Source organism: Cnephaeus nilssonii, assembly GCF_951640355.1.
Source record: "Cnephaeus nilssonii genome assembly, chromosome: 2".
Classification (NCBI taxonomy): domain Eukaryota; kingdom Metazoa; phylum Chordata; class Mammalia; order Chiroptera; family Vespertilionidae; genus Cnephaeus; species Cnephaeus nilssonii.
The window spans coordinates 36,949,905-36,963,031 of record NC_137073.1 but is presented as its reverse complement, the minus strand read 5'-3'; the positions used below and the strand labels follow the sequence as shown (position 1 = coordinate 36,963,031).

Sequence of the window (13,127 nt, the reverse complement as noted above, 5' to 3'; positions counted from 1 at the left end):
GTGGCATCTCGGGCTCCCGTCCCACCCCCCCCCCCCCCCCACCCTCCCAGAGCGCCGGGCGTGCCCAGGAAAGGACCCGTGAGGCTGTCGTTACCTCCGGTGGGGTCCTGCGCGCTCCAGCCAGCCAGCCCCCGTGCCCCCGGTCCTGGACCCCCGGCCTCCGGCGGCCAGGCCGAGCCAGCGAAGCCCACTCGGTGGGACGGCGCCGGGAGCCGGCGCTGCGCGTGCTGGGCCGCCGGAGAGCGCTCCCGCCCGGCCAGCGCCCCGGCCTGGGCGGCGCCCGTGCACCTCTGCTGCCCGGCGGGTACCGGCGGTGAGGGAGGGCGGTCCCTGCGAGCTGGGCCCGAGGCCGGCGGGGCTCCCCCAGTCGCCTGGCCCGCCGCGCTGGGGGCGGCCGTCCTGCTGCCCAGGCTGCGCTCCCCGCCCAGACCGCGGCGGGGACGGTCGCGGACAGCACCGGGGCGCCCCGGGTCCGGGCAGCCCCCAAACCCAGGGCGGTGGGCGGGGCCTTTGCCCTCGGGCCGCCCGCCCCCGCCCGTCCCCTCGGAGCCGCGGCTGCAGGCCCCGCCCGCCGCCCACGAGGAAGTAGCTGCGGGTCCCGGAGCCGGTTCGGCGCGTCGACTGCCCAGAGTCCGCGGCCGGGAGCCCCGAGGTGAGGGGCGTGCGGGGCTGGGGGCCCCGAGGTGGGGGGCGAGGGGCTCGCCTGGAGGTGAGGGGGGGCGCGGGGATAAGGGGGGCCCGAGGGTGAGGGGGGCGCGGGGAGGGAGGAAACCTGCCAGGGGGTGTGGGGGGGCCCCCGGAGGTGAAGGGGCGCCAGGTGGTGAGGGGCTCGGGCGGGGGGCGGGCGGCGGAGGCCTCCCCGCACCCGGCGTCCTCGAGGTGGCCGAGCCCCCGGCCCGCGCGTCCGCTCCCCCCCCCCCCCCCCACCTCCCCGCTGTGCCCCCGCTCGGCGTCCCCGTTACTTGGTCGGGAGGGACCCACGCCCCGCCACTTCCCCTCCACCCGCCGCCTTCCGGGTGGCTCCAGCGGGAAATGAGCTGGCGTCCCCGCCCGTCCCTCCCCCCCGCCTGGGGCCCAGGCCGGGTCTGAGGGTCCCCCCTGGCGGAGCCTCGGGAGCCGGGGCCCCAGGCGCCGGCGGAGCTGACCGGCCCTCTCCCGGCAGCTGCGGGTGAGCAGCCCGGCCGTCCGGAGGGGCAGGGCGGGCCCGGAGTGAAGGAGCGACTAGTGGGGCTCCCCGGGCCCCCGCACGGAGGTCAGTGCTGCCCGGGCTAAGGGCACCCCCGGCCTGTGAGGCCACCGGGACCCGGGAAGCGGGCCAGCGTCTCCCTTCCCGGCTGACGGCCTGAGCGAGCCGCCGCTCTGGGCCTCGCCTTGCTCATCGGGGGAAACGGGCCCTTGCCTGGTAAGGCGGGTCCGGCGCTGCTGCTGCGCCGGGCACACAGAGGGCACACGGGGGCTGCTGCTGCTGCCGTAAGGCCGGCCCACAGGTATGGGTGTCTGCCCGGGTGAACCCGGTCTCCGAGATGTGGGGTCAGAATTTGCTGTGCCTTTTAAGAGCGGTGTGACTTGGAGCCAATCTTGGCTTTGGAGTCTCAGCGTGAAGGTTAAAAACAACACAAAACAAAACAAAAAACGTATTAGGCTTGGTTTAGAAGAGAGAATAGATTGTATGTCAAAATCCCGGGGAATCCTGGGCATTAGAGATGCCAAGTAAAGTTAATGACATATGTGCTTGCGATAGTTAAATAGAATACCGTGTTAATATCACATGTGCTCTCTCCATGGCTGTAGTCATCTGGATTTTTCTACCCTGTCCCCATTACAAAGAGGGTTAGTATGAACATGTTTGCTTTGAGGGGAAAAAAAAAACCTCAGTGGCTATTTTCTTAGCAAAAAAAAAAAGAAGAAGAAGAATTTATGTCACCCAAGAGTGTTAATGATCTTAATTTCCTGTTCATGTTATTCTGTTCTGTTTGCTCCTACCCAGCTGTTGAGTTGAGCGTTATCACCTCGCTCTTCAGAAAGACTGAATAAATTAGCAACAAATTAGAATTTCTCTGCAGCCCTGCCAGCATTAAGTTTTATGTGTTTTTGTTTTGTTTGAGTTCCTTTAACTGGGGCTTTACGGTGCTTTGTGCTGGTTTTCATTTGTGTTTCTTGACGTGACTTTGGTTTGTAAGGCTTCAGGGGAGAGTTGGGGAGAAGGGGCTGGCTGGTCTGTCTGGGGTGGCAGGGGCTGCTCCACACACAACAGGAAATGGAGTAATTGCTTAGCCTGCTGCCAAACGGCTTGCTGGCAGCTCTCTCCAGCCTGCCTCTGAGCTGGGTGGGGACTTCCCTGAGCTCCTGTAAAGCAGAGATCCTTGCTCCAGGCACCTCCTGCCTGGATTAGCCGAAAATACAGCCAAATGTCTGGGTTCAGGGAAGGCTGGCAAAGCTTCTCTTCAAGTAAGAAAAAACCTACAGCGGGTACCTGTCCAGCCCCAGCCTTTTCTGGATGGAGATGTGAGGAAAGCATTGGCCGACGGCACCCAGCCAGTATGGACAGAGCCAGAATCTGAACCCAGCACTGTAAGGAAGGGGCCCCAAGGCCCGGGACCCTTCACCTGACTTGCTTTGCTTTAGAAGGAGCTGTAGTCACCCTGTATCCTCAGGGGACCCTCTAGATTGCAGGTTTCCAAGCTTTTCTGATCATTGACCCAATCAGGAAAAAAAAATTTGAGTATATGCTCTCCAGTAAACCAGTAAATATGTACAAATTGGATTCATGTGCCACTGTTTGGCAGGTATTCTAATTGGTTCTGGGGATACATCAGTGAACAAATATCCGTCCCCGTGGGGCTTATGCCCCAGTGCATGGTCTTTGGCACCCCCTGGATGGAAACCCACACCCCACCCCTTGGGGACCCATACCCCCTCCTAGCCCCAATGTCACTCTTCTTTGCCCTCACACCACCAGCCACGGGAGCCCCTGGGTCAATTCACACGGAGCATTCTCTGCGTGTGGATGTGGGGACCACAGAGAGATCCTGACTCCAGGCTGGGGTAGAGCAGGGAGTCTCAGGATTTGGTCCGTGTTCCCCCAGCCTCACTCAGTTTCAGAGGTGATTGGGGGTGGAGGCGAGCAAGTCCCAATGCCATGCCCAGGGTCCCCTCCCCTCGCTTTGTCTATAACAGTCAAATGGGCCCACAGGAGTGCTGGCTCGCCGAACCATGAGGACAAGTGGGTGGGTGTCCCGGAGGCCACGGCCTCAGCCTGCCTTTGTCTCCACCAGAAATCATCCCTGAGACAACATGCTTGAGCAGAGCAGCCCTGACAGTTTTCCTCAGCAGGGTTGGCTGGCAGTGAGTCCAGCTCCCTCCTTTTGTGGGGTAGAGGTTTTCCGGGGCTGAAGTCCAGGTTCCGAGGCAGGTGGCCCAGTGTGAAGGCTGCTTCCCGGGTCTGACCACAGACACTGATGCCTAAGCAAGGAGGCTACAGCCCTGAGGCCACGGTGGCTGAGCAGTCCTTCCCCTCTCTGGGCTCTCATTTCCTCTTTTGTGCCTGGGGGGCGGGAGTCATTGCTGGGGCTCTTGCTGGTTTCAGGTGCTTTGCAGAAGTTATGAAAAAGTTAAGGGAAGTGCCTCTTCCCCTTTCCCACCCCCTTCATCTGAACGCCCTGCCCCTTTAAGGTGTTGGTTCAGTGGACTAGGAAGTGTTTCTCTCTGAATTCATGCTAAAGTGCGACCGCTGACAGGTGTAGTCTGAACCTCCCTCCCCTGCCTGTCCCACTGTGCACGTGGCATCTTTGCCAGCTTGATGAACCTTTGGGACCCAGGAAAAAATGGTCAGAGCTCCCCAAGTCCTCTCAGGTACACGGCTTGCTAGTATGGGGGCCACTGTCTTCAGCTGACCCAGCCTCTCCATGTTCACAGCCTGGAACTCTGGAACAGCATGCTAGACAGGCTTTTCACATGTCCTTGGACACTCTTACCAAGACCTTGCAAGGGGCAGAAATGCCCGGCCACACAGTTGGAGCTGGGAAGTTGGGTTCTGCTGACCAACTCTGAGCCTGAGTCTGGGATCCAGGGACTCCCACCCTCACCCCAACATGCAGCTACAGGGCTTCTTCCTGCTGGGCCTCCTGGGACTGAAGGGGTCAGGGTGGTTGGCCTCAGCTGGACTAGGGGTTTGGAAGTGGGCTCTGGCCTTAGCCCTGCCCTTGCCCTGTGAGTGACCTTGGAACAGGGGGGTGGGCAGATTAGCACAGTTTAGCAGTCAGACAAGCCTGATGCTCCCATTCCTGAGTCATCTATAGTGTAGACAGTGAGGACACCCTGCCCCAGCAAAACTGGATGCCAGCACTGGCCCAGTCCAGATGCACCGGAAGCTTGGGGGAAATCCCCCTCGGGCATGCTGACCTGGGCTGACAGCTCCCCCACCACAGCCACTTCCGTGGCCTTGCCATACTCAAAGAGGCCTTATAAGGAGATAGGCCGGGAGGCAGCTATTGTGGGAGCAATGTGCTAGTGTGTGTGCAAGGCCGAAAACACATGTGTGGGAGCAGTGTGCTTGAGTGTGTACAAGGCTGAACATGCATGAGCATGTGTGGCCTGAGCCTGGGCTGCTGAAGAAGTGATGTTCACTTTGGTCTTACGGGTAAATAGGATTTTGCCCAATAGAACAGAGGTGGGCATTGAGGGGCTGGAGAGAGTGGCACGCAGGTGTGACATGTGGACAGGACTGGCCCGGAAGGCACAGCAGGCATGTCCCCAGAAAGCAGCCTTCCCTGCAGAGGGAGTAGCATGGGTGAAGGCCAGGAGTTCTGCCGGCTCCAGGCACAGAGATGGCTGAGGGCAGCAAGCTCAGCATGAAGAAGAGGCAGGGGGCCTCGCCCCTAGTCACAGCCAGCAGGGAGGGAGTGGCCTGAGAGGGCAGTTGTTGGGAGGAGCCAGCCAGGCCAGAGCAGAAATGAGCAGAGCCATGTGAGGAGGGGTGAGGGTAAAGGAAGGCGGTGGGTGACCCTTCTAGGTGTGGGCCCCACCTCTCCTCAGGCCCAATGGGCTCAGCCAGCAGGTGGGAGGAGGCTTGAGATGTGCAGGGGCTGAGCTGTGGCCCCTCTCCAGGTGGGAGGTCCAGCTGCTGCTGCTGCTGCCAGGCCTGAACCTGCAGTGCTGGGCCCAGTCCCCCCTCCTCTTGGCACCTGGCTGCCCTCTGGACCCTCCTTCATCTCACATCCATGCCATCCTGGGACCCCAAAGACCCCACCACCCACTCCAGGCCCAGTGCAGCCCACCCTCCCAGCCACAGGAGCAGCAAAGGGGTTTTCTTGATGAAAATAGGATCTGTCTGTCGGTCCGCCTGTGCCCTTCCCACAGGCGCCTACAGAAGCCCCCCCTCTTTACCCACCCGGAAGAGAGTGGGGAAGACCAGGGCTCTGGGTATGGAGGGCACTGCTCTCGGCTTTTGAGATGGTTTCATGTCATCCTCACCCCATTCTTCTGGGGGGAGCTCTATCTATGAGAAAACTGAGGCACAGATGATGAGTGATGACCGGCCTGGCGCAGGGTCCCTGCACACCCCACTCACAGTGGCTTCAGCACCCCTTGTTCTGTTCCCTGGAGCCTCAAAGACATCCCACGAGGGCTGTCGTTTTACAAGGACACTGAGGCCCCAGGAGTGAGACAAGGCATCAGGCCAGAGTTAGGAGGCTGGGTGGTCCCACTGCCCAGCTGTGAGGTCAGCTGGGGCCTGGTCTGGGCTGACTTGGGTTCTCACCTTCTTGGGCACAGGAGCTGAGAAGCCATGGCCTACCACAGCTTCCTGATGGAGCCCATCAGCTGCCACGCCTGGAACAAGGACCGCACACGTGAGTGCCCTCTGTCCCCCGGAGCACACGTGGGCATTAAAGTGGCCAGGCACCCTGCACTGCGGGCTCTGTGAGGGCCAACCGTCCCCCTCCTTCACTTCTGATCCTGGGTGTTTAGGAGGGAAGGGATGAGCCACTCGGACAAGCAGGGGCAGCCAGGTGAGTGGGCATTGAGGGGTGGGGGTGAGAGCAGGAACGAGAGCAGGCGGGCTGAAAGGTGCAGGGGTTCCCAGGTGGGGGAGGGGCTGGGATAAGGACTGAAGACAACCTGCAATGGCAGGTAGTGAGATGAGCTATGAAGAACACATGGGGTGAGGGAAAGCAGTGGAGGCAGAGGTGCTGATTTAGAAAAGGTGGCCAGGGAAGGCCTTTCAAAGGAGGTGACGTGTGTACAGGACCTACAGGAAGGGAGGAAGGGACAGGTGCAGAGGCCCTGAGGTGGGACAGCAAGGACCATGGCTGGAGTTGAGAGCAGAGGACTGGGCGAAGCTCCCAGAGGTCATGAGACTGTTGTGGGCACGTCTGGGTGGTCCATGTGAGAGGGGCCAGTCCCTGGGGAGGTGTCATAAGAAGAGCCCAGCAGGGCCTGAGGGACTTCAGCGGGCCCCTCTGAGGCAGAGTCTCAAAGGCAAAGTGCTGCCCAGGTGAAGGGCATTCTGGTAGAGGGTAGCTGAAGGGCAATGGGGAACCTGGGCATGCATGCATCTTCTGACGCCCACACCCTGCTCTTTCCTGCAGAGATTGCCATCTGCCCCAACAACCATGAAGTGCACATCTATGAGAAGAGTGGAGCCAAGTGGGTCAAGGTGCATGAGCTCAAAGAGCACAACGGGCAGGTGACAGGTGGGTCACCCTCCTGAAGGGAGGCAAGGGTTAACATGGCTAACCAGGGCCAGCCACGTACTCACTGTGTTGGCAGGATAGTTTGGGTTGTAACACAGCCCTGATTCAAAGTGGCTTAAGTTATAAAGGGATTATGCTGGTTCGAGTTACTGTAAAACTCAGAGTTTGTGGGCTCCAGGAAAGGTCTGATCCAGCAGCCCAGCATTACCAATAACCCATTTCTTTTCTGTCTCTTGGCTTGGCCTCCCAGCATGTTTGGTGATAGTTGCCGGAACTGTAACACCCCCAGTAAGCTTCAGTAGCACCCCCTGGAGCCGCCTTCATTCAGATTGTGACCTCTGAGCCCCGCCTACATGGAACTTCAGAGTCATCCACTTCCGCTTAGTTCCCTTCAACCGAATGTCCCTCCCCTCCCACAGGCATTGACTGGGCCCCTGAGAGTAACCGCATTGTGACCTGCGGCACAGACCGCAACGCGTACGTGTGGACACTGAAGGGCCGCACGTGGAAGCCAACCCTCGTCATCCTGCGGATCAACCGGGCTGCTCGCTGTGTGCGCTGGGCCCCCAACGAGAACAAGTTCGCTGTGGGCAGCGGCTCCCGGGTCATCTCCATCTGCTATTTCGAACAGGAAAATGACTGGTGGGTGTTTGGGCGGAGCCTGAATGGGCTGGGAGGTACCCTGGGCTGCAGACTAACAGGTGGTGGCACTAGAGTGTCTCAGAAAACACCAAATGGGGTGTTGGTCTCTCTGTTCAACCACCCTGGGGAAGTGTGACCTCTCTGGACCTCATAGATGAGGTGAGGGGCTCTACACACCACTGGGTGCTCCCACAGCCCCGTCTCAGTAACAAGGGGACAAACCACACCAGGCCACCTCTGTGGTCCTCGCGTTAAGCCCTGCACGTGTATTGGCACTGATTTCCCCACAGGCCCTTGGGCTGGGCATCTGTTCGTGCTTTACAGGTGAGCAAAGTTAGGTTCTGAGGCAAAGTCACTTGCCCAAGGTACCCAGCCACAAGCTTCCGGCCACATCATAATCTCCCTTGGATCCCTGAGGCCAGAGGCCAGGCACGAGCTCAGGCTGGAGCCTGGGAGACCCAAGTTCAAATCCCACTCTAGCCAATTAGTAGCTTTACTGAGCCTGCCCACGGTTGTCTTGAGTTTTAAAGGCGACAGGGTATAGAGTTCCCACACATTGCTGGCCTGAACCTGGCCCTGAAAGGCCCATCGGCTCACAGTGCCCAGATCCCTCTCTCCTGGACTGCATTGGTCTGCAGGGCCCGGTGCAGTGGGAGCCTGGAGTTCCTGGGGCACCGAGGCCCCTGACACTGAGGTAAGTGGGTCTGCTTCTCTCTTCCCCCTGCCTGTCTGACTGCGTATCCAGGTGGGTGTGCAAGCACATCAAGAAGCCCATTCGCTCCACCGTCCTCAGCCTGGACTGGCACCCCAACAACGTGCTCCTGGCCGCAGGCTCCTGCGACTTCAAGTGCCGGTGAGAGGGTGGGACCCTGACATCAATGGGACAGGAATTTGGGGGTGGAGGGGAGCCCCACACCCTGCCTTCCAGACCAGCTGTAGACCAGCTCTGCTGCCAGGAGGGTGACCTGGGCTCTGAGGTTCTGCTCTTTCGAGGATCATCATTGGCTCCCGTCTCCAGCCTGGGGAGAGTCTTGGCCTCTTCCTACCTCTTAATGTCCACAAGGTTTCTTTCCTAGACCTTCCTCTCCCGCTCCATTAGGATCTGCCACCCCTTCCGTTTCCTGGCTTCTGTCCGAAGGAGAATGAGTGGTGTGCTTTTTCACACTAAGGAATAAATGACTGATAAGCTGCCTCATTCTCTTAAGACCTGGAATGTAGATTCCCCAGTAGCCATAGGCGGTTCTTTACTTCTGGGTTCAGCAGCCCTAAGTCTCCCAAGCCTCCAGCTCCCAGCTCCAGGCAGATGACCTGGGTCTCTGAATCTCCACCTGGGAAACAAGGCTCCAGCAGGCTGAGGTCCCCTGGGAGGTCCTGGGCGTGGGGAGGAGGATGTGCCAATGAGGCTCTGTTGGTGGGTAGGGAGCTGTTTTGTTGGCACCCTGATCTGTCAGGTGACCCCTTGCTAGTCCTGGGGTATAGAGGAGGATTAACATGTGTGAGAGCAGCAGTGTGCAAGACAAGGGGAGGAATGGTTCAGGGTGCAGAGTAGGAGGGAGAAGGCATCGTGGGGCTGGCTGTGGAGTTGTGGCCAGCATGAGGAGGACCAGGACGCCTCCTGGTGGGGTGTCACCAATGGATTGTCCTGGGAGTTCACAGGACTGAGCTAGGAGACCTTCTCCATTGCACAAAGATGGCACTGAGGCCCAGATGGCACTTGACCACCTGTGCAGGTGCAGGTCATGAAAAGCTGGCTCTGGTATCATGAGCTTCTAGCCAATTACTCTGACCTTACCAGGCAGGTTTGAGAAAGGGAGTCTCTTTAGACACCCAGTCACCTTTTTTATTTTCCCCCTGTGGGCAGGATATTCTCAGCCTACATAAAGGAAGTGGAGGAGCGACCAGCACCCACCCCGTGGGGCTCCAAGATGCCCTTTGGGGAGCTGATGTTTGAGTCCAGCAGTAGCTGCGGCTGGGTGCACGGTGTCTGCTTTTCAGCCAGTGGCAGCCGCGTGGCCTGGGTCAGCCACGACAGCACGGTGTGCCTGGCTGATGCCGACAAGAAGATGGCGTGAGTACTGGTCACCCAAGGGGAGGACAACAGGCACAGAGCAGAAGGGGGCTGGTGGCTGACATCTCTCTCTCACTCAGAGTCACAACACTGGCCTCTGAAACGCTGCCACTGCTGGCCATGACCTTCATCACAGAAAACAGCCTGGTGGCTGCGGTAAGGAAGGAGGGAAGCAGTAGCCAATTAGAATAGATCTCCCCGCGAGTCCAGAGGTGCCCAGGCAGTTATATCCCCTTGTTCCCTCCTTCCCTTCCTCCCTCCCTGCTTTTCTTCCCTGCTTCCTCCCTTCCTTTCTTTCATCCATCCATCCTTTCGTCCATATATCTGTATTGACTAGAATAGGCTGCATTATGCTGTGGTAACAACAAAAAATTCCCCAACTGCAGGGGCTTGACATAGTAAATACTTCCTTCTTGCTCACTTTATATGTCCAGTGTGGGTGTTGTGAGGGGGTTCTGCTCAGTGCAGATGGAGGCTTTGTCACCAAAATGCTCCACCAACGGCCATGGAGGGAGGAGGGGGAGTGGAGATCATGCCCTGGATGGATCTTTACATCTCTGCCTATTTTATTGGCAAGTAGAAATGACAGGGTCACACCTCACTCAGAGTGGGGGGGTGTGGGGTGCAGAGCTACCATGTGTCCAGAGGGCACTACTGTTCTTCCCTCCTTCTGCCCGCCTCGGTCAAGTCCCTTTTCACCCTCAGCAAACATAATGGGGGTCCTTGAGGGGGATCAAGCCCACTTGGCCTGTTAGGACAGAAGGTCCCTGGGCTCCCAGAGGAGTCCCAGACAAGCTTTCTCATCTAGACACTGGTTTTACTGGGGTAGGAGCCACCCCTATTTGCTAAGCCCCAACACCTGGTCCCTCTACCTGGGCTTGGTCTGGCAGTGTCCGGAAGCTTGCATCAGCTTCCCGGGAGCTGCTCCATCCAAGTCCATCCGGCCTGTGCGGCCGCCAGACTCGTGGACCAATTTCCCCTTGCTGGCACGCCTTGCCTCCAGCCAGTTTCCCCGGGTGGAAAATGGGGCGCTGCGCCTGCCCTCGGCCTGTGCTCAAATAGCACCCCGCCCCCACCGCAGGGCCACGACTGCTTTCCGGTGCTTTTTACCTACGATGGCGCCGCGGGGACGCTGAGCTTCGGTGGGCGGCTGGACGTGCCCAAACAAAACTCTCAGCGCGGCTTGACAGCCCGCGAGCGCTTCCAGAACCTCGACAAGAAGGCGAGCTCCGAGGGCGGCGTGGCTGGCGGCACGGGCCTAGACTCGCTGCACAAGAACAGCGTCAGGTGAGGGGTGCCTAGTGGGGCCGAGGCGGGCCTGGATTCGCTGCGTAAGAAAGGAGGCAGCTGAGGGCGGGGCCAGAGGGGCAGGATGGGGCCTGGAGTGGGTGGTCCTGGGAGCGGTGGATCTGGACTCTTTCTAGCAGCTTGGAGGTGTGACCCCTGGTTTAGGAAGCCAGGTAGATCTCTTCAGGCTGCATAATACAGTCTGGTGGGGCAGGCAGGCAGGCAGCCTCAGCGTTTGTAGGACGCGGTTGTGAGGACCATCGTCGGGGTGGGGCCTGTTCCTCGGGTGGCCAGGCCGTGACCAGCTATGGGCGGGGCCACAGCTGAAGCTGGTCTAGTGCTAGAAACTGGTGAACTGGTGGCAGAACCCAAGGTCCAGCAGCAGCCTGAGAACTAGGGTGTGATGAGAAGGCCCTCCAAAACTCCCAAATCCGGCCAGCCACAGGTGTGCACCCTGTGGCAAATAACTTTGGCAAGACTTTCTGACCGAGCCAGTTAAGGCCTTCTGTGGCTGCTGGGTACAGTGATGTCTTCTGACCAAACACCTTTGTTCCACTTTCAAAGCTCTTCAGAACTAGTTCCTCGACCTCCCAGCCCCATCTTTTACTTTATTCTGCCACCCTATTGTCACTACACACATTCCCCAGACACATGTCCTCCATGCCCTGCCCAGGCCTTTGTATCTTGTTCCAGTCGCCTGGGCTGCCCTTTGTACCTTGCACACTGCTGCTGTTCCTAAAGCACACTTGGGAGCCCTGTTCTGTGATCCTGCACAGCCTGCCTCCCAGGCCGTCCCTGCGAGCAAACCCCAGGACTTCTCACTGAAGTCAGTGCCCCCCAAGAGCTCCTGGAGGGCAGGCTGGACTTGAGTCCAGCACAGGCCGGGATCCATAAAGCCCTCATCATCTTTGCAGCCAGATCTCAGTGCTCAGCGGGGGTAAGGCCAAGTGCTCACAGTTCTGCACTACTGGCATGGACGGTGGCATGAGCATCTGGGATGTGAAGGTGAGTCTTACCCCACCCCGGCTTCCCACCAGACTCCCAGGGGCCCTTCATCCCATTTTGCCTGGGCAGCCTCCCTGAGTGCCCGTCTTTCAAGTGGGAGAAGGGCACTTCGTTGGAGTGCGGTAGGGGGATGAGAGGCAGCCCCTTGACACTTGGGCCTCCGCATGCTGAGGCACCTCCCTTCTAGGGCTGGGATTCAAACCAGGTCTGTTGGGCCCCAAAGACCAAGTTTTCTGTCCTCTGCCTGGGGTTGGGGTGGGTAGAATGTCTACAGGACAGCTAAGAACCAGCCTGTTCTGCTCATCTCCTTCCAGAGCTTGGAATCAGCCTTGAAGGACCTCAAGATCAAATGACCTGTGAGGAGAATGTTGGCCTCATCCCAGCTGCTGGGGGAGGGGTCAGGGAAGCTAAGGCTCGCTTTGCTGAGTATTTCTAGAGTACCCATAGGGGAAAGGGAGGGGAGGGGGTTGGGAGCTTTTCTTACCTATTTGAAGGAACATGTGCCTTTTTCTTAAACAAATACTTTCATTTATTGTAAAAAAAGGTCCCCAAAGCACTCTGCTGGTCATGAACTGCTTCAAAACGTGGAGGTAATAAAAATACAATTTTAGACATGCTCGCCTGTGTTTGGAAGAGGTTAGTTTTTGCACAGACATAGGTACCTTATTTTTGATTGCCAGCAAAAATGATCCTTAAACCCAAGAGCCTTCCCCCAAATGGTTCCTTCCCCCTGCAGTCCAGCCTAGGGGGAAGGTGTCTTCCTGTCATTCAGCAGTCAGATTCCTAGACAAGTGATTGCTTATTCCAGGCTGATTCTGGGGTTTAATGTAAATTTAATTACTCTGATGTTTTGCAGTTGGTTTCTGGCAAATGCTCATTTTTTAAGATCCACCCCCCCCCCCATTTTCATTTTATTCAGAGGGTTATGTTTGTTTGTTTTTTAATAAAACTATACTTTATAGTTATGGGGTTTTAAAAATCTAGGTCAGTGGTCGGCAAACTGCGGCTCGCGAGCCACATGCGGCTCTTTTGGCCCCTTGAGTTTTTAGCAAAGGCCAGCTTAGGAGTACCCTAATTAAGTTAATAACAATGCACCTACCTATATAGTTTAAGTTTAAAAAATTTGGCTTTCAAAAGAAATTTCAATCGTTTCACTGTTGATATTTGGCTCTGTTGACTAATGAGTTTGCCGACCACTGATCTAAGTAATGAGGGAGTTTCTGTAGGCCAGGATGAGCTGCGTATGCTGGCAGCTGTGGTATCCCTCCTCAGGTGCCCAAGGCTGTGACCTCCAGCATGGCCAAGCTCAGGGAATGTGGTAGAGGCCACTGGGAGTTGGGCTCGACCACTAAATCCATCTGACTTCAGGTCAAACTCCCTACTTGGCACCCAGTCACTGACTTCCCAGGACCATGTGCAAAGAAAGGATGATG

General features: G+C 58.0%; 1 protein-coding gene across 5 annotated transcripts; it reads left to right on the top strand.

Annotated features, from left to right (window-relative positions):
• The first annotated feature begins 200 nt into the window (after window positions 1-200).
• On the top strand, window positions 201-12,306 carry ARPC1B (actin related protein 2/3 complex subunit 1B). 5 transcript variants are annotated; one of them, XM_079782305.1, is made up of 10 exons: window positions 201-652; window positions 5,773-5,849; window positions 6,588-6,692; window positions 7,112-7,334; window positions 8,080-8,187; window positions 9,196-9,402; window positions 9,483-9,558; window positions 10,484-10,689; window positions 11,604-11,694; window positions 12,009-12,306. In XM_079782305.1, exons 2-10 carry the CDS (start codon window positions 5,786-5,788, stop codon window positions 12,045-12,047), a joined length of 1,119 nt encoding a protein of 372 aa, XP_079638431.1. In that variant the 5' UTR covers window positions 201-652; window positions 5,773-5,785; the 3' UTR covers window positions 12,048-12,306. The 5 variants fall into 5 exon arrangements, with proteins under 5 accessions (XP_079638431.1, XP_079638433.1, XP_079638435.1 ...); XM_079782307.1 differs by having other exon boundaries at window positions 611-683; XM_079782309.1 differs by lacking the exon at window positions 201-652 and adding an exon at window positions 1,084-1,168.
• Window positions 12,307-13,127: the final 821 nt, after the last annotated feature.

Excerpts from the sequence above, each read along its gene's own strand:
- ARPC1B (XM_079782305.1), top strand. The coding sequence starts at position 5,786 with ATGGCCTACCACAGCTTCCTGATGGAGCCCATCAGCTGCCACGCCTGG. Across the intron at positions 7,335-8,079 it reads TTCGAACAGGAAAATGACTG|GTGGGTGTGCAAGCACATCA; the intron begins GTGGGTGTTTGG and ends CTGCGTATCCAG. Across the intron at positions 9,559-10,483 it reads AAAACAGCCTGGTGGCTGCG|GGCCACGACTGCTTTCCGGT; the intron begins GTAAGGAAGGAG and ends CCCCCACCGCAG.